The sequence below is a fragment of the Takifugu rubripes genome, chromosome 5, assembly GCF_901000725.2.
Source record: "Takifugu rubripes chromosome 5, fTakRub1.2, whole genome shotgun sequence".
Classification (NCBI taxonomy): domain Eukaryota; kingdom Metazoa; phylum Chordata; class Actinopteri; order Tetraodontiformes; family Tetraodontidae; genus Takifugu; species Takifugu rubripes.
In genome coordinates this window covers 13,096,138-13,119,620 of record NC_042289.1, presented here as the reverse complement: position 1 = coordinate 13,119,620, position 23,483 = coordinate 13,096,138, and the positions used below count along the sequence as shown (strand labels likewise).

General features: G+C 48.0%; 5 protein-coding genes across 7 annotated transcripts; 2 read left to right on the top strand and 3 right to left on the bottom strand.

The window, feature by feature from the left end:
- The first annotated feature begins 778 nt into the window (after positions 1 to 778).
- On the top strand, positions 779 to 8,598 carry fus (FUS RNA binding protein). Its single transcript, XM_029836252.1, has 15 exons — positions 779 to 929; positions 1,353 to 1,377; positions 1,817 to 1,977; positions 2,051 to 2,252; positions 2,413 to 2,630; positions 2,746 to 2,935; positions 4,653 to 4,687; positions 6,409 to 6,444; positions 6,644 to 6,753; positions 6,859 to 6,988; positions 7,067 to 7,165; positions 7,269 to 7,401; positions 7,491 to 7,600; positions 7,686 to 7,818; positions 7,901 to 8,598. Exons 1-15 carry the CDS (start codon positions 917 to 919, stop codon positions 7,938 to 7,940), a joined length of 1,635 nt encoding a protein of 544 aa, XP_029692112.1. The 5' UTR covers positions 779 to 916; the 3' UTR covers positions 7,941 to 8,598.
- A 2,460-nt stretch (positions 8,599 to 11,058) lies between these two features.
- Positions 11,059 to 15,792, top strand: LOC101074891 (polyserase-2). Its single transcript, XM_011617312.2, has 10 exons — positions 11,059 to 11,160; positions 12,458 to 12,478; positions 12,576 to 12,738; positions 12,820 to 13,088; positions 13,346 to 13,491; positions 13,572 to 13,824; positions 13,908 to 14,085; positions 14,245 to 14,498; positions 14,594 to 14,691; positions 14,827 to 15,792. The coding sequence occupies exons 1-10, from the start codon at positions 11,106 to 11,108 to the stop codon at positions 15,112 to 15,114; spliced, it is 1,725 nt and encodes a 574-aa protein (XP_011615614.2). The 5' UTR covers positions 11,059 to 11,105; the 3' UTR covers positions 15,115 to 15,792.
- Positions 15,793 to 15,962: 170 nt separating this feature from the next.
- Positions 15,963 to 17,948, bottom strand: si:ch211-198p11.6 (uncharacterized). 2 transcript variants are annotated; one of them, XM_029836403.1, is made up of 5 exons: positions 17,714 to 17,948; positions 17,174 to 17,216; positions 16,975 to 17,085; positions 16,754 to 16,894; positions 15,963 to 16,630 (listed from the first exon to the last, which is right to left on the bottom strand). In XM_029836403.1, exons 2-5 carry the CDS (start codon positions 17,177 to 17,179, stop codon positions 16,544 to 16,546), a joined length of 345 nt encoding a protein of 114 aa, XP_029692263.1. In that variant the 5' UTR covers positions 17,180 to 17,216; positions 17,714 to 17,948; the 3' UTR covers positions 15,963 to 16,543. The 2 variants fall into 2 exon arrangements, with proteins under 2 accessions (XP_029692263.1, XP_029692264.1); XM_029836404.1 differs by lacking the exon at positions 17,714 to 17,948 and adding an exon at positions 17,370 to 17,452.
- A 787-nt stretch (positions 17,949 to 18,735) lies between these two features.
- Positions 18,736 to 20,354, bottom strand: LOC101073775 (eukaryotic translation initiation factor 1-like). Its single transcript, XM_003976385.3, has 4 exons — positions 20,160 to 20,354; positions 19,409 to 19,554; positions 19,200 to 19,301; positions 18,736 to 19,134 (listed from the first exon to the last, which is right to left on the bottom strand). The coding sequence occupies exons 1-4, from the start codon at positions 20,188 to 20,190 to the stop codon at positions 19,090 to 19,092; spliced, it is 324 nt and encodes a 107-aa protein (XP_003976434.3). The 5' UTR covers positions 20,191 to 20,354; the 3' UTR covers positions 18,736 to 19,089.
- A 634-nt stretch (positions 20,355 to 20,988) lies between these two features.
- srsf2b (serine and arginine rich splicing factor 2b) lies at positions 20,989 to 23,400 on the bottom strand. 2 transcript variants are annotated; one of them, XR_003888507.1, is made up of 4 exons: positions 22,898 to 23,400; positions 22,301 to 22,634; positions 21,867 to 21,931; positions 20,989 to 21,277 (listed from the first exon to the last, which is right to left on the bottom strand). XR_003888507.1 is itself a non-coding variant. In XM_003976389.3 (3 exons), the coding sequence occupies exons 1-2, from the start codon at positions 23,248 to 23,250 to the stop codon at positions 22,310 to 22,312; spliced, it is 678 nt and encodes a 225-aa protein (XP_003976438.1). In that variant the 5' UTR covers positions 23,251 to 23,399; the 3' UTR covers positions 20,989 to 21,931; positions 22,301 to 22,309. The 2 variants fall into 2 exon arrangements, 1 of the variants encoding a protein (XP_003976438.1); XM_003976389.3 differs by having other exon boundaries at positions 20,989 to 21,931; positions 22,898 to 23,399.
- Positions 23,401 to 23,483: the final 83 nt, after the last annotated feature.

Here is a 23,483-nt window from a genome sequence, read left to right as displayed (position 1 = left end):
GCAGTTGTGCTTTTCTTGTGTGAAGTGAAGGTTGGTTTGGGACTGCAGCAAAGACTCAAACCCCTGCTGATGGAAGAATATGACCAGTTTATCTCTAACGGGTTGGTAACTGCGATCTGCTTGTGGGTGGCAACATAGCAGGGCCTTCTGGCCTTCTTTAGTAGTGCCATCCAAATGTTGACACCTGGGCCACGAAGTCCTTGCTTAAACAGCCATAAACACAGATGGAGAATGGTAAAATGAGTTGTGCTGTTACTTACCAGAAGACAAACGGACTGCTTCTGTGGACTGTTTGCTGTCATGGAGACTAGAAGAATGGTGCAGTGCAGCATTTCAAACATTAGGATCATTTCTATAGGAGGCTGAATACAAATGAGTGATTATGTCAGATCGTATGTTCATACTTGTTCAAAGCACATCTGAGGAAATTAGTTTTCATTTCTTCTCCAGGCACATTTCTAAAATGTCTGAAATAATACCACTGAGCAGAAATGATTTTAATGGGTTTCAAACGCTAAAACGTGCTCAAGTGGAAATTTAAGGAAATTTCTCATGTAGTATGTGGGAATCGGGTGCTTGTTATATTAATACAATAGATTAATATTAAAAAAAAGACTTGGACACCAATAACCGCCCCTTGTGGAGACCCGTGAAACTACAGGTACCGTCACTTTAGCACCAATGATACTCCCCCTTGTGGACACCCACGGTACTACATGTATATTCACTTACATATCAATGCGCGCCCCCTGTGGAGACTCGCGGATGACAATATCGCCCCCTTGTGGAGACCCGCGGAACTACACGCATAGATTGTCAACACCATTGCAGCTAATCGTGGATCTTCCTTTTCCTTGGACGTCGGTCTGTGCAGCGCACTTGGCTTTTAAAGGAAGTCTTCCTATTGTTTGACGAAATGGCGTCTAATGGTAAGAAAATCTCAGAACCTCGGAGAAGCACCGCAGAGCCACGCCGTCTCCCCGCAAGTGTTTACCAGCTTTTGGCCAAATAGCTTAGCTCGGATGTAACGTTACCGGTGAAGGAAAAGCTATCCGAAAAGACGCTAAAGGCTAACGAAGAACGGACGAGGTCGCCCGAGAAAGTCTCTCATCTAGCTGCATAAATCTTCAGAATGAATGCAGTCGCCCCAAATGAGGAGCTCTTAATCCTATAAAATTGGGATCTACGTCATGTCTTTCTGCGGTTATTTGGATAGCGTTGTGCTCTGTTAGCATGTAGCTTTAGCCGATCGCGTTATTGGTCTCTCCCTCTCCCCGCCCCTCCTGTTCAAACACTGCTGTCATTTCTCTCAGCATTTGGGATGATTTATTCCTTATTTTTGTATTTCCTAGATTATTCCCAAACATCTTCCCAAGGGTGAGTATTAAGCATCTCCATAAACAGTGGTTTATGTCATCTGTTCTTCATTTAGAGGTTCATATCTCTCACAGAAATTCACATTTTCAGCAGTTTAACAGGATGCAAACACACTACACAGGATTAAAATAATGTATTAACATTAGGAGTGTATACACAAGAACCATGCAAAGAGCAGACTGTGTATAACTATTATATACTCATAATCCTATATAATAAAGGTGCAAGTATGAAAAAGATAACAAAAGTACAATATGAAATTGTGATGATGCTCCACATCGCAAACCATCATATTTGTAATAAGTCCTGGGCTCTTTCTTTGGTTTAACGCTCTCCCTGGGTATAATAATTAAAACTGTCAATGTGGAAATCATTACAGCGGTGACTGTTGGTGTAGCTTCAATTGTATGATGATATTTACTTGTATTGATTCATCTAGTGGCTACGGGTCCTACAGTGGAGGTGGGGGTGCTAATCAGGGCTACGGTCAGTCTGGCAGCTACAGCCCGCAGGTCTATGGAGGCTACAACCAGAGCTCTGACAGCAACGCTGGCTCATATAACCAGGGAGGATACGGCAGCTACGGCCAAACCCAGTCAGGTAGAAGGAGACACGAACTGGATCAGAGTCCCACGATTGTCACGCCAAATTTGACACGTTCCTTTTCTGACAGGTGGATATGGTTCTCCGTCGTCGAATCAAGGAGGAGGAGGAGGAGGAGGAGGTGGTGGCTACGCTAATTCCAGCCAGTCCTATAGTTCTGGAGCCTATAACAACAGCAACAGCAACAGCCAGTCCTCCGGCATGAGTTACAACCAGCAATCGTCCTTCTCGGGGTACAGTCAGCAGCAGCCGCCACCGTCATCGTCTTCAGGGTGAGACATCAGATATCTCCCGGAGACGTTGCTAACCAGAGAAGCAAAGGCTCCCTGGCGCCTTTTAAAGTGAATGTGTGCATGAATGAGATGGAGCTAAATCCTCCTGATGCTACTGCTTGGTCTTTTCTTCAAATGTATTTCTTTACGTCCCCGACAGCTATGAAAGTAGCTCACAGTCCCCCGGCTACAGCCAGCCCCCGAGCAGCGGCCACAGTGGCGGAGGTTATGGAAGTTCTGGAGCGCAAGCCGGTGGCTATGGGGGTAGTGGAGGCCACCAACAGCCGTCCCAGCACGGAAGAGGCCACTACAACCAGCCCCCGAGCTACAGCTCTCCCCCCCCACAGAGCTTCAGCCAGCAGAGCCATTATGGGCAAGGTGGAGTTTCACTTATGCTGTGTGTGGGTTTGATGTCATTAGTCCCAGTTTAATGCTCGGTTAGCACGAATGCGCGTCTCTGTTGCTCTCGCTGACCGCTGCTCCTCGCTCTCAGGATATGGAGACGAAAGCCCCCCGTTGAGCGGAGGGGGGGGAGGGTACAGCAGTCCCGATGGAGGTTACGGTCAGGAGAGCCGTGGCGGCAGAGGACGGGGGGGAAGCTTCGGAGGTCGCGGCGGTCCCGGATACGATCGGGGTTTTGATCGAGGAGGCCGAGGTGGGCCGAGAGGCAGAGGGGGCATGGGGTAAGTGTTAACCTGATCGAGCACACACACGTTCAGCGTCTCGAGGTCAAGGGTCAAAGGAGCCACCCGGAATACTGCCGTGTTTTTTGCCATCCCAGTTTTCGGAGGCTCTTGCTTCTCTCTCTGTGGTAAATGCATGCAGAGGAGGCAATTCTTGTGTTCCCAGAGGGTTACTGGGGGTGGTTGAAACCTGCATGCACCTTTCTGGGACAAAAGAACCCTGCAAATGGGTTTTAAAAGGCTGACAGGTAACAGCCTGGACGCTGTGGCCCGAGTCGCGCTCAGTTAACCGTGTTCCCTCTATCGGCTCGCGCATGCGAAGGTGGTTTAATGGTTTAGTCCCGCCCTTTTCTTACCACAGACCTTTGTGAAAAGGATCAAATGGTCATTGTGGTACGAGACCGTCACAACTCACCGTCCGTCTGGGTTCAAAGAGAAAAGGTTTTGCTCTCTGAAGCCTAAAAACACGACGGTAGCGTGTTATTTCAGGTTGGATGTGGTCGCTCCTAAAGGGTTTCGTAGGTGAATTATGAATTATGGGAAGTGTCCAGTTACGGCCGTTTGGATCTGGGCTGGGAAGACTGGGAAGACTGGGAAGACTGGGAAGACTGGGAAGACTGGGCGTCTTCTGAGGCCAGTCGGTGTTTTTAGACACGTGACACAGAAAAGCAGAACGTAAACCAAACCGAGGTCAAACTGGAAGCGATGATTTAAACTAATAACTTAGTCTAATAAACACAGCAGCCTCTAAACTAGCTGACTCCTTCACAACCTACTTGCCAGTTAGGCAAACGGGCGATGTGTTGGAACCCAGTACAGAGCCAGTTTGTGCGGGACAGAGCCACCACAGAGCAGGATAAATGTCACTGGAAGATTTAAAGTAAAGAAACTGGTAAGTTCCTTTGTTGCACTCTTCCCATAAAGTGTCTCCATTAACCTCGGGATAAAATAGTCTAGTTTTCCCATTTCATTCTCTTTATTTGAATCATTCTCCATCACGGTGTCATTGACCTGATCCCAGCGCCGATTAGCCGACATACTAAAGGGTGAAAAGTGTCCGTGCGCGCGCTTTGGCCCGAGCGGCCGGCGGAGCTAAAGCGCCTCCTTCCTCATCTTCATCACCTGCCTTTCTCACCTGTTCTCACCACCTTCCCAACCAGCCCATGAAGAATCACTGTGTCATGCTCTGTTTTAATCAATCTTTGAATCTTCTCCTAGGCTTTTACCGTCTCTCCAGGCTGGCTTATGTGTTTAAGCCCTCAATGCAAAACCTGGGAAGTAACCCGACCGTTAACAGTGGCAGCAAACCTTTCAATTTGAGACGCCAAAAAGCTTTTTCAGCATTTGTTTCGGAAACTGCTGCAATTTGCAAAAAAAAGCTTGTCAGACCTACGAAGTAAAGCCTCCATCCAGGAATCGAAGATTCGCCAGGAGTTGGTTTATTGACACAAAACTAAGTGATATGTTAATGGGAAATGGGTGCATAGACGTTAGGCCTGGAACCAAATTACCTGTGAAACGACAAGGTCTTTAAAGTGGCCTCTTGTCCTGAGTGAAGGGTGATTAGATAAGTTATGGGTTCTGGGGGGCGGGGCAAAGTAGGAGGGGTGGGTGGTTTACGAGGCTGTGAGAGTGACGGTTGCCCACAAGCCATTGAGAGAAATCGCTGTCAAGCCCAGCCTCCAATGCGTGTCGTTTCTCTCTTCCTCCTCATCAGAATGGGCGATCGTGGAGGATTCAATAAGTTTGGTGGTAAGTGACAAAAACATTTGAATAAAACAAAAGGTTGCAGAGCTAAGCGGAGGGGGGCTAGTGTACGCGGAGCATGTGTGAAGCAGATTTGTGGAAGTGTGGTGGAATTCGGACGGTCGCAGAGCTGCAGAGTCCAGAATACGATGCATGTGGAGCGGATTGTTCGGAGCTGTCCTGCATCCCTGACTCATCAGCCGGTTACGATGAATCGGTCCACTAAATCCAGCTCAAAACAAGGTGTCCCGATGCATCCGGGCCGATTCTCCAGGTGAAACCACATCATGGGGGAGTCGAGCCCTAAATACTCCCAAATAAGCAACATCTAATAAAACCTGCCGCTGCTCTTTTGCTTGTCCGACTGACGTCGACTGCCTTCCGCTCCCCGATCGGCCAGAGCCATTTCCCGTGTGTGTGTGGGGGGGGGGGGGGGGGGGGATGGGGGTTGGTTTGAAGGGAGGCGCGGACCGATGCGCACGGGGAGAGACAAACGTGGAGCCCAAACCACAACCAGAAACGGGCCCACGAAGCTCAGATGTTTGCAGCTCAAAGTGCGACTGTCGGATGGACCGGAGGCTGTAAACACGTGTGTGTGTGTGTGTGTGTGTGTGTGTGTGTGTGTGTGTGTGTGTGTGTGTGTGTGTGTGTGTGTGAAGGAGCTGTTTTTGAAAGTCCATAGGATGTGTGTGATGTAAAATATGTGGTACCGAGGGTAAAACATAAGGAAGGGCTGAAGGGAAGCCAGCGTCCTACCTGTCCAGTAGGGGGAGTTGGCGGCGTGGAGCCGTTGGTGTGGGTGATCACACACAAACCCAGACAGGATGAAGTCTTGTTTGTGTTTTCAGCCTGATTGACATCAACGAATGGGCGGTGAATTTTTCACTCAACAATAGCAGGAAATGAGCTTTTGGGCCGTAACGTAGGAAACCTCAAATGATGTCGTGCGTGCAGAAGAGCTGCCCTGATATAATGGTGTTGTTGTTGTTGACACAAACCAACTGATCCGCGAAGAAACATTCCCACATTCCGACTCTTCAAAGCAGATTATCAGTCAATGAGTCATGCCTTTCTGAGTGACATGTCAGAAGGTGAATGACCTCACCGGCAGCGTCCACGGTGCACCTTTAAAACCTTCTGAAAACTGTCTTTTGCACCATGGCGGCGGCGTCAGCAGGGGTTCGGTGCTTCAGGAAGTGTGCGTGTAAACTCTCAGGTGACCACCCAGATCGTTAGCATGCTAATGGTCCACAAGCGAAACGTCTTCAGGGAAACCCCCCCAACAAGTCCAGTTGATGCAGAGATCTTATCTGGATGTGCTTGTAAAGTTATGTGGGTGAACTGGTTTGCTCCTGGTGCAGAGGTCAGGCCTCATCCAGGGACGGTTTTACCACTGTCCTCGTACCTGTACGGGTCCCACGAGACGACGGAATCCTGGGAAACCTTTAGAACCATAAGCCCGTCCTTGTTTCTACTCTGTTGATGTCGTAAATACTTTTTTTCTGCTCCACGCAAGAGAATGAGGAACAAACCAGCGAGCAGGTGACAGGGGTAATTATGTTTACGAGTCCTGAGGTGAAACCAGTTTGGTTTTTGTTTGGTTTGACAAAGCTCGCTGCCTTTCAGAGCCAATGTAGACCGTGCTAAAAATACCAGAAAATAAATCACTTGAAGTCATAGTTGGTGTTTTTCCACAACTAATTTCTGTTTTATTTCCTCCTCACAAGGACCAAGAGACATGGGACACGGAGGACCTAACTTCAGTAAGTGTTGGCTCAGGTTGCCATCAGCAATCGCGCATAATAATTCCCTGTGAATCTTGGTCCCTGACAGCCGATCAGGTCACACACATCTACCTTCTGACTGCAGCACTGCTGGCTGCTTGAGGAGCAGCTGTCATTTCTCTGTTTGCTCCTCCACCGCTGACGATTTGACGTCTGTCCCCCTGGTGTCTCCCAACAGTGCACGACCAGGACAACTCTGACAACAACACCATCTTTGTGCAAGGCCTGGGAGACGACTACACCGTGGAGACGGTGGCAGACTTCTTTAAGCAGATCGGAATCATCAAGGTAGATTTTCCAGCACCGTCCTCATTTATTCAGCTTAAATCGTGAAGTGGATCCTGAAGAGGGAGGAGGAGCTACTGGTCCTTCTCAATGTGGTCTCCCTCTAAGGTCAACAAGAAGACGGGGCTGCCCATGATCAACCTGTACACCGACAGGGAGACGGGGAAGCTGAAGGGGGAGGCCACTGTCTCCTTCGATGACCCCCCCTCAGCCAAGGCAGCCATTGACTGGTTTGATGGTGGGTTCCTCGTCCCCATCGCCACTTCGTTAAAACTGCCGATTTGATTGACATCTTGCTTTTTCCCTCCCCCGTCAGGAAAAGACTTCAATGGAAATCCCATCAAAGTGTCCTTTGCCACCCGCAGAGCCGACTTCGGAGGGCGGGGGGGCATGAGGGGAGGTCGAGGGCGAGGAGGTAACCTGTCAGACCGCTCGGACTCACTTTCCTTTCTGTTGGGGTCAAACGGGCGTCTATTGGCTGATCATCTTCCCATAAATAACAAAAGTTCCCCTTATAGGGCCGATGGGGCGTGGTGGATTTGGGGGGGGCAGGGGTGGAGGTTTCCAAGGAGGAAGTGGGGGAGGAGGAGGAGGAGGAGGAGCAGGAGGAGGAGGTCAGCAGAGAGCTGGAGACTGGAAATGTTCCAACCCGTAAGGATGGATTTACCTTTTGTTTCTTACAGATTCCAGATCAGAGAAGCCACCTTCTCCCCCCTGATTAAACGATTATTTCTCTTCAGTAACTGTGGAAACCTGAACTTTTCCTGGCGTAACGAGTGCAACCAGTGCAAGGCCCCCAAGCCAGACGACGGTGGTGGTGGTGGAGGTGGGATGCCCCCGATGGAACGAGGTTGGATTTGTTCGCGTTGGGCTGAGCTGTGTGCTGGGACGTGTGTTTGATGCAGTAGGAAAACCTCCATATTTCCCCCCGTCAGGAGGATTCGGAGGAGAACACCGGGGGGGGTTTGACCGAGGCGGCTTCAGGGGCCGAGGCGGAGACCGAGGGGGCTTCAGGGGGGGCCGCGGAGGCGAGCGTGGCGGCTACGGCCCCGGGAAGATGGATGCCAGGTCAGCCACGGGGGAGCAACAGTCTTCGGTGCCCCTCAACGACGTGCGCGTTCCTAACTGCTGTGTTTTTGGTGATTTTCAGGGGGGACCGCAGACAGGAGCGGCGTGGACGTCCCTATTGAACCTTCGAGTGCACTCGCGTCCCTCTGCAAACATGTTTGCGTAGCTCTGCTAGCTAATTTTCAAATCGTGTTTGTAAATGTGAGTCACTGCTCTTCATGTTTGCCCTTGTCCTTCTATTTATTTATTATAATCTGTGCCGTCCTCTGCGGGGCGAAACGCCCAAAATAGAATTTTCTTGGTGAGTTTTTTTCGGCCGGGGGAATAAAGGATTTGTTAATTTAAAACGACCCGTATGGAGCCTCTGGACGTCACAGGTCCGTGATCCTGTCAAACCTGCTGCTGAATAGAGGACAGGGCAGACCAATGCAGACGGGGGACGCAAAAACCCGTTTGCTCTGTCATCCGTTGTCGGGGGCTCAGGTGTCGTCAGGTGGCAGCAATAATTGGAATAATTGTGTTTGGTTTTGGTGGCAGCGTTGCGTTGAAGGAACCGTTCTTTAAAAACCTGCGGCGTTCCTCTCCGACAGCCGTTGCTGCTCGTCCTCAGCTCAAAGGGAGACATCAAAGAAGCGGAGTAGCAACTAGTAAACTACTAAATTCCATCATTGTTGGGTATTTATTGGTCTTCCTGACTCCTGAACTTTTTATGGTAATAAACTATTTTCCCAGTAGTAAAAATAGGAATTATTAACAGGTAATAAAACATGCACCCAAGTGTACGTGCCAGTTTATTTTAAATGTCAACCATTGTTTGTTTCCGATGGGTCGTTCTGGGGTGGGGAGCGACAACGTGCAGGTTTGTCCTCTACAACAGTGGAAACGGTTCTTTTCTGAGGTTCCTGGTCGATCATTCACCACAGCACAAACGCGGGCTGGACTTTACACCTAAACACAAAAGGCGGATCACTTCCACGTTCCTCCAGCTGTTGCTGACAGCTTTTGGAGGTTATGAACAAACAATCAGTCATCAATCAAAGCGCAGCTCAAGGCTCTTGTTGACCTTGATGCTCTGGTTCTTGGTCATTGTTTCCTGGAGTTGCCAGTAAAATGGCGTCAAACCAGTTTATCCACACTTCTGGTTTCCTCGTGTCTATCGTGGGTTATTCCGATCCAAAAATAACACCCAACATCGGAGACGTTTGCCCCAGACTGAAATTAGAAGACAAACGACGGTATTTTATCCCAACCAGGAGGACCTTCTGACACATTTATACCCACATCTGGAGCAAATGTCCTGGGGAGGTTCTGATCTGGGTCCTCTTCTCACACATGTATTGTGGAGCCTTCCCGACTCCCTAAAACCCCTCAGTTGGTCCATTTCCACCCAGATTCAAGATTGTCGAGCGTCTCTGCTCGTCATCCTGATAAGGTCTCTGTGTCACCTGGACTCGTTGGGGTTTTCTTGAAGACGTTTCTCCTCTCCAGAAGGTCTAAACTCGCTGAGGACAGAGCTTGAAAATACAGCCTTTGTGGACCATTAGCATGCTAAAGATCTGGGTGGTTCACCTGGTTTCAGTTCGGGTGCTTCCTCCTTCCTCCTTCCTCCTCTGCTGGGTCACATGGTGGTGAAGCTCCAGGTCTCATGAACCACCTCTGTTCAAGGATGGATTTTCCTTGACACCAAGGATGCTTCCTTGACACCCCTCTCTAGCTCCACCGGTCCTCATTAACCGTTCACTGAATAAATCAACATATCCCCCATCCATCACCTGTCCATCCCCTGTTCATCACCTGTCCATCACCTGTCCACCCCCCTTCCATCCCCCATCCATCACCTGTCCATCCCCCGTCCATCACCTGTCCATCCCTCGTCCATCACCTGTCCATCCCCCTTCCATCCCCCATCCATCACCTGTCCATCCCCCGTCCATCCCCCTTCCATCCCCCATCCATCACCGGTCCATCACCTGTCCATCACCTGTCCATCACCCGTCCATCCCTCGTCCATCACCCGTCCATCACCGGTCCATCACCTGTCCATCACCGGTCCATCACCTGTCCATCCCCCATCCATCACCTGTCCATCACCTGTCCATCCCCCGTCCATCACCTGTCCATCCCTCGTCCATCACCTGTCCATCACCGGTCCATCCCCCTTCCATCCCCCGTCCATCACCTGTCCATCCCCCGTTCATCACCTGTCCATCACCTGTCCATCCCCCTTCCATCCCCCATCCATCACCTGTCCATCACCTGTCCATCCCCTGTTCATCACCTGTCCATCCCCCATCCATTACCTGTCCATCACCTGTCCATCCCCTGTTCATCACCTGTCCATCCCCCGTCCATCACCGGTCCATCCCCCTTCCATCCCCCATCCATCACCTGTCCATCCCCTGTCCATCACCTGTCCATCCCCTGTTCATCACCTGTCCATCCCCCTTCCATCCCCCATCCATCACCTGTCCATCACCTGTCCATCCCCCGTTCATCACCTGTCCATCCCCCTTACATCCCTCGTTCATCATCTGTCCATCCCCCATCCATCACCTGTCCATCCCCCGTTCATCACCTGTCCATCCCCTGTTCATCACCTGTCCATCACCTGTCCATCCCCTGTTCATCACCTGTCCATCACCTGTCCATCCCCTGTTCATCACCTGTCCATCCCCCATCCATCACCTGTCCATCCCCCATCCATCACCTGTCCATCACCTGTCCATCCCCTGTTCATCACCTGTCCATCCCCCGTCCATCACCTGTCCATCCCCCATCCATCACCTGTCCATCCCCCTTCCATCCCTCATCCATCACCTGTCCATCACCTGTCCATCACCTGTCCATCACCTGTCCATCCCCCATCCATCACCTGTCCATCCCCCTTCCATCCCTCATTCATCACCCGTCCATCACCTGTCCATCCCCCGTTCATCACCTGTCCATCCCTCGTTCATCATCTGTCCATCCCCCATTCATCACCTGTCCATCCCCCGTTCATCACCTGTCCATCCCTCATCCATCATCGGTCCATCATCGGTCCATCCCACCATTCAGGCTCAGTCCTGTCTGAAGGACACAGGATGACCTAGAGGACAAGCGGCACTTATGTGGAGAGAAGGTGGCGACCGAAGACAAGTGGACATTTTCTGGTGAGAAAGAAGGAGCAGCGATGTGCTAATGCAGGTATGTGGGGGCGTGTCCGAGGGCAGGATTATGGAGAGAGGTGTGTTAGCAGGAGAGGCTTATTTCTCTCGCTGCAGATCCAGTCAGGTTTATTTTGACTAATGGCTCTCGACAGAAGGATCTTCGTGGCGTCCCTGCTGATTCTCCTCACACACGGTAAGGACCCCCCCTCACTGAACACCTGAGCCAATAACTTAACCCGCAGCCTCGGAGGGCGACTTGGGTCTCACTGAGGAGACACAGACTAATAATTCTGCATGTACAATGTTCAATATTGAGATGATGCTCAGAGAAAAGTGCAGGATAGAGAAGGAATCAGATCCTTTCAAAAAGAGATGAACCCAACGGGGAGATCTCAGTGTGGGAACGTTTGTGAAAGGTCGTTCATCCTCACGCGTGATGTTCCGACACATGATGTGGTGAAGCTCTGAAGCCGAAGCGCTGATTCCTCCCTCTGACAGAGATAACGACAGTTTCAGGAGGATGATTACGGTCCGTGTTCTCACACCGTCATTAGTGTCAGATCAGGAAGTTCACAGTTCATGTTTGGCATTTTTCTACACCAACAAAGCGAGAGCGAGCGAGCGAGCGAGCAAATATCAGTTAGAAATGCTGAAAACAAAGAATGTTCAAAATCGACATTCTCGGCAGATTGTTCAGCAGGTTCTTCCTGATGGTGGTGCAGACGGAGGAGCCAAACTGGACAGAGCACTTTTGCTTAACGGGAATCTGAACAATAGATTCTACTGAAACCTGCTTAAGACAAACCGAGCCCAAGTTAAGCTCAGGAGATAAAGAAGGTCGGTGATATTCCTCCCGACGGCTCTCAGATTTCAGTTCATCGCAGGTGATGCAGGAAACTGTTGGTGTGTGAATTAGTTGGACCCAGATCCAGAACGGGCAGAGTTTTAGGTCCACACAGAGCCGCACCTCAGCTGAGTGTCTGAGGTTGCTGAAATATTGGCCACAACCTCCTCCTCACCGGTCCGTCCTCATTCCAGCAGAGGAGAAATTCTGAATTCAGGCACTGAGAGGAGATCGATTTACCGCTGAGTCGTATTGGACTCATGTTTATGGGATTGGTGCATGTTGACAAGACCCACATCAGAAGATCACCACTGATCCCGGATCCCAGCGCTCTTTTCTGATGTTGCGCAAGATTGATGTTAATGATGTCTGATGAGTGTGTGACACACTCCTGTCTGGTTTAACTGCACTAAAGCGCTGCATAGTTTGGATTTCCTACTTAAGCAGAGATAACAGAGCGATCTTGAGCCTGCGGCGTGTTTACAGTGGAACCAGTCCGGCCACTCTATCACGGCTGTGTTTGACCAAGGCGCACGAGCAAAGATCAACTATTTTCCTGAACTGAATTTGGTCTGCCCTGTCCCCTGAATTTGAAAATGTCGACGGAATCTGCCGTTTTACGATATCTTTGTTTTTCTCTTTTCAGAGTCTCGCTCACAGGAAGGCGGTAAGACAACAGCTGCAGATTCGAGTGTTTAAAGTGCTGATCCAGGGAGGGGAGACCCCTGCTCAGGCTGGCCTTTGTCTTTTCTGTCTCTCCACAGTGTGTGGAAGACCTCAGATCAACAGCAGGATCGTGGGAGGACAGGTGGCCCCCGAGGGCAGCTGGCCCTGGCAGGCCAGTCTGCACGTCTCTGGGGGTCACCGCTGTGGAGGCTCGCTCATCAACAACCGATGGGTGCTGAGCGCAGCCCACTGCTTTCAGGGGTGAGTACGAGGGGGTGAGCTCAGTAGGGAGGGAGTGCTGGACGCCTCCACTCACTTCAGCTTCTCTTCTGTCCTCGGCAGCGTCAGACCCAGCAGCGTGACCGTGTATCTGGGTCGTCAGAGCCAGCAGGGCTCCAACCCCAACGAGGAGGCGCTGAGAGTCACACAGATCATCAATCATCCCGACTACGACTCGAATACGATTAACAACGACATCTCCCTGCTGCAACTGGCAGAGACGGTGTCTTTTACCACCTACATCCAGCCGGTCTGCCTGGCGGCCCCCGAGAGCACCTTCCACACGGGCACCGACTCCTGGGTCACCGGCTGGGGCAACATTGGATCGGGAGGTGGGTTCGATTGACGGCTATTTTAAGTGTATTTCAATGTCCTTTTCCAGTGGGGCAGCATTGAACATTGGGGTTGTGATTTTGTGCCGCTAATCCCAAATATTTGTCGGCAAAATGATGCATTTAGTTGCTACGGCAATCCCACATCGATGGAGTTTAGACGCGTAGATCACCTCGTGGTTTTTACAGGACCGATTTTTCTGGTTAAAACAATTTCACCACTTTTTTTTGACTCCACATGATTCGATTGTTTTTAGTGCCTCTTCCCTTCCCCCAAAACCTGATGGAGGTGGAGGTGCCCATCAGGGGGAACAGGGAGTGTAACTGTAACTACGGAGTGGGAAGGATAACGGACAACATGGTCTGTGCCGGGTTGCGCAGCGGAGGCAAAGATTCTTGTCAGGTGATATTCTTCTCCATATTTTGGATCTCGTAAAGATGTTTTTGATCACAAGTATTTACTTAATGATACTTTTTCCGAAGGGGGATTCCGGAGGCCCTTTGGTGATCAAGCAGAACAGTCGCTGGATCCAGGCGGGGATCGTGAGTTTCGGCACCGGCTGTGCTCAACCTGATACTCCAGGCGTGTACGCTCGGGTCTCCCAGTATAAAACCTGGATCAACAGTCACATCACCAGCAACCAGCCAGGCTTCCTCCTCTTCACCTCCTCTGGCATCGATGAAGACCTTTCGTTCACCTGCGCTGGTCTGCCCACGGTCCCAGCGCCCACTCCCAGTGAGTCGCTGCCATGATTTGCTGGCTTTAGTCTGTGCTAATCCACCCCACCCGCATATTTACCCTCACTTGCTTTTCTCCAGCCCCCCAGGAGGTTTTCTGCGGCAACGCTCCGCTGAATTCCCGCTTATTGAACGGGAGTTCTGTGACAGCTGGCACGTGGCCGTGGATGGCGAGCCTGCAGAAGAACGGAAGCCACGTGTGCGGGGGGACCCTGGTGTCCGCCAACGCCGTGTTGAGTAACGCCAACTGCTTCTCGGGGTGATTAGAATCTAAACTACTAATTAAGACGAGAGCTTGCTTTGGTAATCTAATCCAGCGCAGGCGTTGATCATGTGACACTGATGCTCATGCTGTTCTTTAAAAACCTTCCGAGTTTGGGCTGCAACACCCGTCCTAACCCAGATGATTGTGCCACAGCTCTCCGGTACCGTCCGAGTGGACCGTCATTCTGGGCCGTTTGAATCAGAATGGATCCAACCCCTTTGAGGCCACAGCAAATGTGACAAATATCACTCTCAGCAACGTCACTGGGTCAAACGTAGCCGTGCTTCATTTGGAAACCAGCCCCACCCTGTCCGACTACGTCCAGCCCATTTGTCTGGACAACGGACAAACCTTCGCCGAAGGCCTGACCTGCTGGGCTGCGGGCTGGAGTGCCCGGCGTGGCGGAGGTGAGCCCGTTCACAGTCGCCTCCGCAGGCGTGCGGCCTCTTGCCACCGACACTTGAATCAGCCTCGTTCCTGTTTGTTTCCCGCCAAACTTTAGAAGAACAACGTCTGCAGGAATTCCAGACCAGAGTGGTAAACTGCGGGAACGTGTCGTCGGGGGGGAGCATCTGCACCGAAACGTTTACCCTGGAGCAGGTGAGGGGCTAATGCTAATGCTGCCATGCTAATGCTGCCTCCATCTATGTAGCCTAGATTAGATTAAAAGCTTATATTCATGTGGCCATTATGAACCAAACAAACACTCTCCCGTGCCTCCACCTGTGTGTCCAGGGGGATTCAGGCGGCCCGCTGATGTGCAAGATGGGCAGCGCTTGGGTTCAGGCAGCGGTTCTTTCCTTTGAAGACCCAAACAGTCGGACACGACAAAGCATCATGAGCTTCACAACACTGAGCAGCTTCAGCAGCTTCCTGAGGGACACGCTGGGCAGCCTTTTGTCGCCGGACCCTGGGAGCGCCGCTACCATCACCACCATGTCTACCAGCACCAGCACGGGCGCTGCTGTTCGACCCCTCTTCGCTCCATTTGTCTTGTCCCTGTGTTTCTGGGTGTTGTCGTAGAAACTGCATGGGTCAGAGGCCGGCAGCTCGTCCCTCTGCGTCGGCGGTGAGTGTGGCTGAAAGAAAACACCCAGCTGATTCATTTGAACATTTTGATTCCTCTAAAATAGTTCAAAACTGATTTTTATATTAATTTCACTTTTTCATTGCAATAGCTACTGAGGCGTTCCTTTGGCACTTTTTTTTTCTAAATCTTTGTTGGACAAAAGATGCATCAGTGGCGCCTGTTACCCCAGAAGGGGCCCATATCTGATGAGCCTCCAGCGTGCCGTTTGTGTTCTCCAGTATTCAGCTTCTCTCTCAGTCACACCCAGAAATGTTGCACAAAAATTCAGAAGAGACTCTGAACACAAACTGGTTTCAGCCGGAATATTGTGACGAGAATGGGTTTCTTATGTTGCACTGATAATCAGCCCAAACGTCAATGACCTCATATTCAAGGGAACTAAAAGGTGTTTACGTGAACGTGCTGTCCGCTCTGAAAACACAAAAAATGAAGATAATCTTCAGGCAAAGAAGAGTTTGTTACATTTTCCTTAATGTTGTGAGTGGTAAAAAACGCCTTATGTTGCTGCTGTGTCTCGTTCTCTGTCATTTTTATTAATGTACACAGTAAAAGTGAAGCTGTGCAGGCAGAGTGTCAGCTGCCAAAGTGCCAAATAAATGGTCCTTTATGGGTGCCATTATTCTTCTGACCTTCCTAATGAAGCAAAGAGCCAAACTACAACCTTCAGGCACTGCTGAAAAGGCCTTTATCAGCCATGTTTTCCACATGTTCTGGCTTTATTCTGCATTATTTTTCACACACACCTTTAGTGTCTATTTCTACATTCAGCATCAGAGCTCAGTTTGTGATTTGAAAAAAATATATTTAATAATAAAATCTTAGTGTATAAAAAAAGGAGTGTTACAGAGGTGAAATTGAAGTAAATCCATGCAAGGAATGCTGTTACAGCAATAATCTGGTAATTAACGAGTCCCTTACAGATATTTTACTAGTCCAACTTTACACCTAAACTAGATGAACAGGAGCTGAAAGCTTTAGCAGTTAAAGACAAAAACTTATGTGCAACAATTCTGTAATTTTAGGAGACCAAACAGTAGATTCCTTGTACATTCATGTAAATAAAAAGTGTGACATAAAAAGACTCCCGTTACTGTAAAACATTCACTTCCACATTTACGCTCAAGTATGTTTAAAAAGTAAACAGAAAGGATTAGGAATTCAAAAGAAGTGTTGTCTGACAATCTCTTTCCCTGAAGCAAGTAGGACACGAGCCACAACAGAGACCCAAAGGTCAGAGGTCAAGTCCGAAAGAAACTTTTTACACGTTGATGCACTGAGGACTCAGTTGGCACAGTTTGATTTAGAGACAATCCAGCTGCTGCTGCGAGGTCTGAGGGTGTCAGGATGATCCGCCATCTCGTCCTATCGGACCCGGATCTCGAAGCAGAGGCAGTTGCAGGAGTCACACTCCGGAGGCTGACACGTGCAGGCACAGTCCCAGTTGGCACACTGCGGAAAGTGAATGTGCCACATGTGTTTACGCTCAGTATAAAGTAAGATGAAACCCATTTCCATGCAAACAGGCTCATCGTAATCAGGAGGAGCAAAGATGTTCCGTTTGGGGGGACTTACGGGATTAATGGGGCAATCTGTGGTCCAGTATGAGTTCATGGATGGCATTTTGCAGTCACACATTTCTACCAATCTACAGCACTGCTCGGAGGCAGGGGACATGTCTGGACAGCAATCGTCGCACCATGAAGAGCAGCGCTCCTTCGACAGACACACAACTATAAACACCACTGAGATGGTTTACAACTGCTCATGATGACGATTTTCTCTTGGAAATGAACCTTCAGGCAGGATCGGAGCCAGAAGCCGATCCCCAGGACCACCAGGTAAAGGCTCAAGGTGATGATCAGCACTGCAGGGAGAGGAATGGCGAGCCCCCAGATAGGCAGCGCCTGCAGAAGAAAGACGATTAGAGACACTAAATAAATTACTTTAAACAGAGCTGAGGGACCATCACCCATATTAAAATAACACACTTACTTGCATTGTTTATCCTTTAATTCTCAGCTTGAAGAAATCATATCTATAAATGACAAAAATGACAGAAAAGATTTTAAAAAAACAAAAAAAACATGCTTTTATAGTACCATGTCTGCTTTTATTTACAGGCCACGTACAAATCAGTTACATTTAGAGAAAAGGTAAGAATAATTGGGAAAAGGAGAGAAAGTCCTACAGGTTTAGGTCCACCTGCTGGTGCAAGAACCAAAGCACCAAAGGATCTGAGAGGCTTTAACCTTTGAATTCCCAAGAATCACGGCCATTGAATTTGATCATAAAGCAACTTTTTCCGAAAAAGATGATTATCTTTAGGCACTTTATGTTTATGTGTTCTGATCCATAATCCACCCGGATCCTGTTAATCGGACGAACTCGGACCTCCAAACACCTTGATTTACTAACCCCCAACAATAGACTCAGGGATAAATATAATTAAATCATGCTTTTACAGTGCCAGTGCACTCTTGTCCTCAGCATTTACGACAGTAATCAGCGACAATAGAGAAAATATAACATCACCATGGAGGAAACGTTAATACAGTTTTTCCAACCAAAACGCCTAAAACGTCTCCCCGTAAACTCCCGGAAAGGCACATTCAGAGTGGCCTTTGTAAACAGGACACGTAGATTTTTGAGATGGCTGAATTTGAAACCATGATTTCTAGTTTTGATCGGAGAAGCGTTTGTAGCTAACAACAAGCGCAGCTAGCTATGGCGGTATCTACGTTGCCATGGAGCTCGACGGAAAGCCAGAAGGGTCAAAACAAACCGCAGCGGCCAGAAAACGACGGCAGATGTTGATGGAATGTTGCTATCCAACACCCGAGGACAGCTATCAATACTTTTGTGCTTATATAATTCATGTTATAAAGGCCGAATAAATAATTTAAACTACACATGTATCCACATTACTTATTTTGCTAAGTTTTGCTTTTTTTTTTTTGCTTTAGTTTTTCAAACTGAGACTAGTTGGCTTTGGCTTATTTTCTGTGAAAAATCATATTTTGGAACATAAGCATCCAACTTCCTGGTTGCCACATAACCTTCTTGGCAAAGTAATAACCACAAGCCCTAAACCTTTATTAAATAAGAGAATATTCTGTCGGTTCAGCTGACCTTTTAGCAAACAATCCCAGTAATTTTTACCAGTGGAGACACCGTCAGTGAATTATAATGGGCACAAGATTCTCTGATGACAGGTCTCAAAAAGGTTTGACTGAAGGTCAAAGTTTCAGAATCGAAGGCCCATCACTGGATCCTTCCAATGGGATCTCCTTGTCAGCAGAAGAAATGTGGAAGTCAAAAAAGATGCTCATGAAATGAGAAGCAACCAGGGCCAACATGGATGCTGGTTACACGTGGACATCATGTCCTCTTTCAGGGCTTTCCCAGAGAAGACCTGTTCCAAAGACCCCAGCCTCCGTGGGCATCAGTCCAGTCAAAAGGTCCTTCTGCCTTCCTCATAACCCTTTACTTTCCAGTTAGTCCCAAGATTTTGCTTTAAGACCACCTCCCCAACATCATTCACCATGACACACAAGTATGGACACTCATTTTATTGAAACATGGTACAAAAACAAAAGTTACATGAAATTTGCCTCCTTGTTGTGGCTTCAGATCCTAAATGACAAAAAAAGGAAATAAAAGGGAAGGAAAAAGGGTGTTACTGCCACCCATCATTGATGTGTGGAGCTGCAGTGGTGTTTTCTATGTGGGAGAAAGCCTCTCCCCTGGTATTGTAGGGGGGCTGTGGTGTTACAGAATCCCATGTCAGGTGTATTTCACGTGTTGGCCAACATGAGCTGGTGGGGCTTCAGGAGAGGAAGGGAAACGGTTGCACACAAGAGGAGGGAGCGTTAACAGCCTTAAGGAAGGAGGAGAATTGCTAGCAGGTCTTAGAATCCGTGGACTTTGAGCTGCTCGTCAGAGGCCAATCCAACCTGAAAAACAATTGATTAGATGTGCAACCAGAAACTGGCGATTCCCTTAAAGTAAAACCACTTACTTCCTTGATGAACTGGCGGATATTATTACGCTGGTCTCCCTGGACCTGGATCACTTCACCATACTCTGGGTGGTCGATCACCGTCCCATTGCAAGCAAATTTCTGTTGGGGTCCAAAACAGGTTAGTGTTACCGCTCTATACACAAATTTGCCAGTGACACATTAAGTGGGACTTGGAATGTGTTTAATAGGTATCTGGCAAAACATACCCTTTTAAAAGCCTTAACTAGCTTCTTCTTATCATAGTTTGCATCAATGCCCTGGACTGTGGTGAGGGTCTTCCTGCCGTTCCGCTGTTGAATTCTTATGTGGACGTCTGTCCCAGCTGGTAGGCGGTCATCACCCTTAAATGGGTCTGAAAATAGAAAACAAATCCATTTAATAAAGGCTCCACCGAGATATTTTCCTGATGACGTGACCGAATCGTCTCGGTATTATGTGGCACGTCGCTCTGGAGGTCTCACGTTTCACGCGGCTCTGCGCAGGCGCTCGCGCTAGAGGTCCCGATCAGGACGGCGTTGGCCAACTCTAGCTTTTGATGTGCATTAGTCGGTGGGGGAGGGGAAGCCAACACGGCCGGCCCCAGTTAAATAAAACGTTTCGGCGAAACGAAGAGATTTAAAGTGTCGCACAAAATTTCAGGATACTTTTTAGGATCGTATCGCTCCGGTGAAAATGGGGCCACGCGCTGAGCTAAAAATGGTAGGCCAGGCGGCGGGTTTTTTGTCTGTTGGCTAAGCGAAAGCGTCAACAGCCACTTAGAAGCTTTATACGCGAAAAATATATATGTAATATCATACACGCCTCCAGACAATTCACAGAAGTAATATACATCGAGCGTGAGAGTCAAGATGACAGTTCATCCACATAAACGTCGAAGTAATTCCGAAGCTCAGCTTTAGCTTCGCTAACAGTTGTCCTTCCCCACCTTGTCTCGTGACACGATTTTACCAGACTTACCAAAAGTTTTGAGGTTCTGGATGTCGGACATACGATAAGATTTGTTTTCCTTTCGTGTGATAGCTGGATTCGCGAGCTGTTGGTCGGCTAACGTCGACTGCTTCTTATCTTTTAGTCTGTGGGTGCGAATACGACGACTGCACTCTGCGCTGCTGCTGAGGCTCTGACAAAATGGAGTCTGTGGATTCGGGGAAAAACAAGCCTTTATAGCTCCGCCCACAGCGGGGCGGCACGTCATCGCGTTGGTGACGTCAACGCGTCGCTAACGTCACGCCAAGCCCTATTGTTTCTTACCTTTACTGGAAAGATGACATAATCATGCACAATCATGCAATCAACACAGGAGTGTATGAGTAGCATGTATCGTGTAAGAGGATCATGATTATTGACTACTATAGAAGTATATAAACTTTGGTTAAAACCAAGTAAAAATTATGGCTAAACTATTGCATAATTACTAACCATTGGATGTTAAAAGTTTGTTTCAATTTGTCAAGGATACTTCTTATTCATCCTAACAAAGAACACAGTAAATTAAAGTCATTGTTATTTTATGGAAAGGAAAATCCCAAAATTACCATAATTTCAGTATTTTTCCCCCTGCACCTATATTCTACCTGAAGATAGCAGCTCTGAGGAATGTATTTTGAAGGATTTTGAAATGTTTGCTGCTACCTTTCAAATATGAGAAACAAAAAAGAATTGCAAAATAATAGTCGACATAATTGGGGAATAGTTTTCATCAGCGTTCTGTTAGCCATAAAAACTAATAAACCCACATGTAGGGACCATAATTTCTTATTAGCAACTTTAAATATGAACCATGCAGTTTAAGTGTTGTACGAGGATTTATTATTTGAAGATCAAATGTAACAGATGCCGAAGACCAAGAGAGAAAATAAAAAGCCGTTTTAAAATTACAGTCACGTATTTCATTCAGAATAATAAAGGAAAAAGTTTTGATAATATAAAAAAAAAAAAAAAAAAACACAGGCGAAACTGTAGCAACTGCCCCGGAGGAAGTCACCGGACCATTCTGAAGAATGCTGGACAAATCCAAGCAGATCAACACGCCACCTTTACAGCTAAGCAGTAAAACAGCTGCTAGACAACTGCGCCTAATGCACAAAAGAAAACACACAGGCAAGATTAAAATAAAAAATGGGGGAAAAACAAGTGGATATAATGAAGCGATCAAAATTGTAGTTGTAAAACAAAGGAGAACATGAAATTTCCTTCAACAACAAACCCACCAGTTCAATCGGGTTAACCTGCGGGAGCCTCAGAATCACAGAATGTCTTCAAATAATTAATTTCAGCAAAGCTTAACATTTGTTTTGTTTTTTTACTTACTAACAGATGAGCCCCTTCTGCAATGTTCCTGTAGAAAATGATACTAGAATGTCTGAAGCTAAAATGATCTTTTATGCTGTAGCACAGACCATGTCATGCAGTCCTAACGATCCTGACTGATACATCGGTGTTACTTAACATTTCTATTTGAGAGGCTATAGAAGTAGGTTATAATTAGGTCAACATGATTTCAGAAAGTGGGTTGTAGTGGGGATCAGAATTCAAAATATGCCACATTAAAAACTCCCTAAATTCTGCACATAAAAACGTGTTATGAAAAAAAAAAAAAACATCAGTTAAGGGAAAAGGTGTTTAGTAGCCAGATGAATAAAAGAAAAAACTCAGAAAAATAACCTTTTAGAGGAGGACAAATATGTGTACGTTGGAGATCCAGTCTTGGGGCGAAGTTTCATTGTCTCCTGAAAGTAAAAAAGCAAGGTTTAGGTCCCTGTTTCTCATCTATACACGCATTCCAGAGCAGAAAGGTCCAAATCTAAAGCTTTTGAATGAATTTGCAAGCAATTAGTCTTAATCAGTCTGATGATCAATAGTCAATAATTTCAAACAGTTTATTTACAAGAAATCATTTTACAAGACACAAAATAGCCGTTAATACACTTGTGCTACTTCTTGATCGTTATAACCCCAATCTATGCACTCATTGAAGATGGAATAATTGAAGTGCCTCTACACTGATCACTCCTCCGGGCAACTTCTTGAACACGTGGATTTTTACTGGTAGTGAAAGTAAAGTTAGTGAAAGTAAAGTTAGTTAGCCATTAACTCACGTGATGCTGTCAGGGTGAGGTGTGTGGGGTTCCACCTCCATTCTCTGCATCTGACTTGGGTTTGCTTGGAGATCTTGATCTAGACTTTCTCTTGGAGGATGGGGTCTGGCTCCTGGACCTGGATTTAGACTTGGCCTCCATCTTCCTTCCCTTGGGGGAAGTGGACTTGGATCGGGAGTAGGACCGGGACCTGGATTTGCTGCGGCGAGCTGGTGAGTAGGATCGGGATCGAGATCTGGATCTGGATTTACTGTAGCGGGACCTGCTTCGGGAACGAGAACGGCTCCTGCTGCGGGACCTGCTGCGTCGTTTGTTTCTTGGGCTAGGAGAATGGCTGGTAAAATACACGTGGCTGAGTTAGAAATCAAAATGATATTCTTGAAGGGAGACACGGAAGTACAGCAGACATTAAATGGTCTTAGGTAATAAAAATAAAACGGTGGAAGTGCTTCCAAAGGTCCTGCCATTTATGTTTAACAGGTTTGCCACTAGCTAATTGCAGGCAACACCTCGTGCAGCTAACGTATGGCCAAGGGATGAAAGAATTCTTTCATTACTAAAATATCCACCTAATTACCGTAAACGTCCATACTATACCTTCTGCTCCGCCGTCCGCTATGCTTCTTTGGCGGCCCACGTCGCCCCCCACCGTAGTGAGAATCGGGCGGTCTGCCATATCGAGCCATCTGAACCCGCAACTCCCGGCCATCCAGGAGCGCGCCGTCCATGGCGTCCATCGCATCCTCGGCGTCCCGTTTGTCGAAGAAACGTACAAATGCGAAACCTCGACTTTCTTTGGTGTAGCGATCCCGCGGGATGTAAACATCACCGACTCGGCCATATTTCTCGAATACGCGCCTGAGGGTTTCGGGGGCTGTTCGGTAAGTTAGGTTGTCCACTTTAAGAGAAACCATACCTTCAACATCTGGCGGAGGCCTACCGTAATTCATGGCGGCGATTAATCGTTAGGCCCGCAAATCAGCACCTTTAAACTGACGGTACGTATTACAACACGAGTCAGGTAAACTTCTTCGACTTCAGGATTTCTTCTTCTTTTTCTTCTTTTGTCTTCTTCTACTATTCTTCCCCCTCTTCTTCGCCGTTTTATGGGGTTTGGCAAAACAGCTAGTAGGCGCATTACCGCCACCAACTGGGCTGGCAGGGCCTCGTCTTCACTTTCGGC

Excerpts from the sequence above, each read along its gene's own strand:
- fus (XM_029836252.1), top strand. Across the intron at positions 2,253-2,412 it reads CCACCGTCATCGTCTTCAGG|CTATGAAAGTAGCTCACAGT; the intron begins GTGAGACATCAG and ends CGTCCCCGACAG. Across the intron at positions 7,819-7,900 it reads CCCGGGAAGATGGATGCCAG|GGGGGACCGCAGACAGGAGC; the intron begins GTCAGCCACGGG and ends GGTGATTTTCAG.
- LOC101074891 (XM_011617312.2), top strand. The coding sequence starts at position 11,106 with ATGGCTCTCGACAGAAGGATCTTCGTGGCGTCCCTGCTGATTCTCCTC. Across the intron at positions 12,479-12,575 it reads GTCTCGCTCACAGGAAGGCG|TGTGTGGAAGACCTCAGATC; the intron begins GTAAGACAACAG and ends GTCTCTCCACAG. Across the intron at positions 13,089-13,345 it reads GGGCAACATTGGATCGGGAG|TGCCTCTTCCCTTCCCCCAA; the intron begins GTGGGTTCGATT and ends GATTGTTTTTAG.
- si:ch211-198p11.6 (XM_029836403.1), bottom strand. Across the intron at positions 16,895-16,974 it reads GGCTCCGATCCTGCCTGAAG|GAGCGCTGCTCTTCATGGTG; the intron begins GTTCATTTCCAA and ends TGTCTGTCGAAG. Across the intron at positions 16,631-16,753 it reads CAGATTGCCCCATTAATCCC|TGTGCCAACTGGGACTGTGC; the intron begins GTAAGTCCCCCC and ends CACTTTCCGCAG.
- LOC101073775 (XM_003976385.3), bottom strand. The coding sequence starts at position 20,190 with ATGTCCGACATCCAGAACCTCAAAACTTTTG. Across the intron at positions 19,302-19,408 it reads TAGTTAAGGCTTTTAAAAGG|AAATTTGCTTGCAATGGGAC; the intron begins GTATGTTTTGCC and ends GGACCCCAACAG. Across the intron at positions 19,135-19,199 it reads TCCGCCAGTTCATCAAGGAA|GTTGGATTGGCCTCTGACGA; the intron begins GTAAGTGGTTTT and ends ATTGTTTTTCAG.
- srsf2b (XM_003976389.3), bottom strand. The coding sequence starts at position 23,250 with ATGAATTACGGTAGGCCTCCGCCAGATGTTGAAGGTATGGTTTCTCTT. Across the intron at positions 22,635-22,897 it reads AGCGGACGGCGGAGCAGAAG|CCATTCTCCTAGCCCAAGAA; the intron begins GTATAGTATGGA and ends GTATTTTACCAG.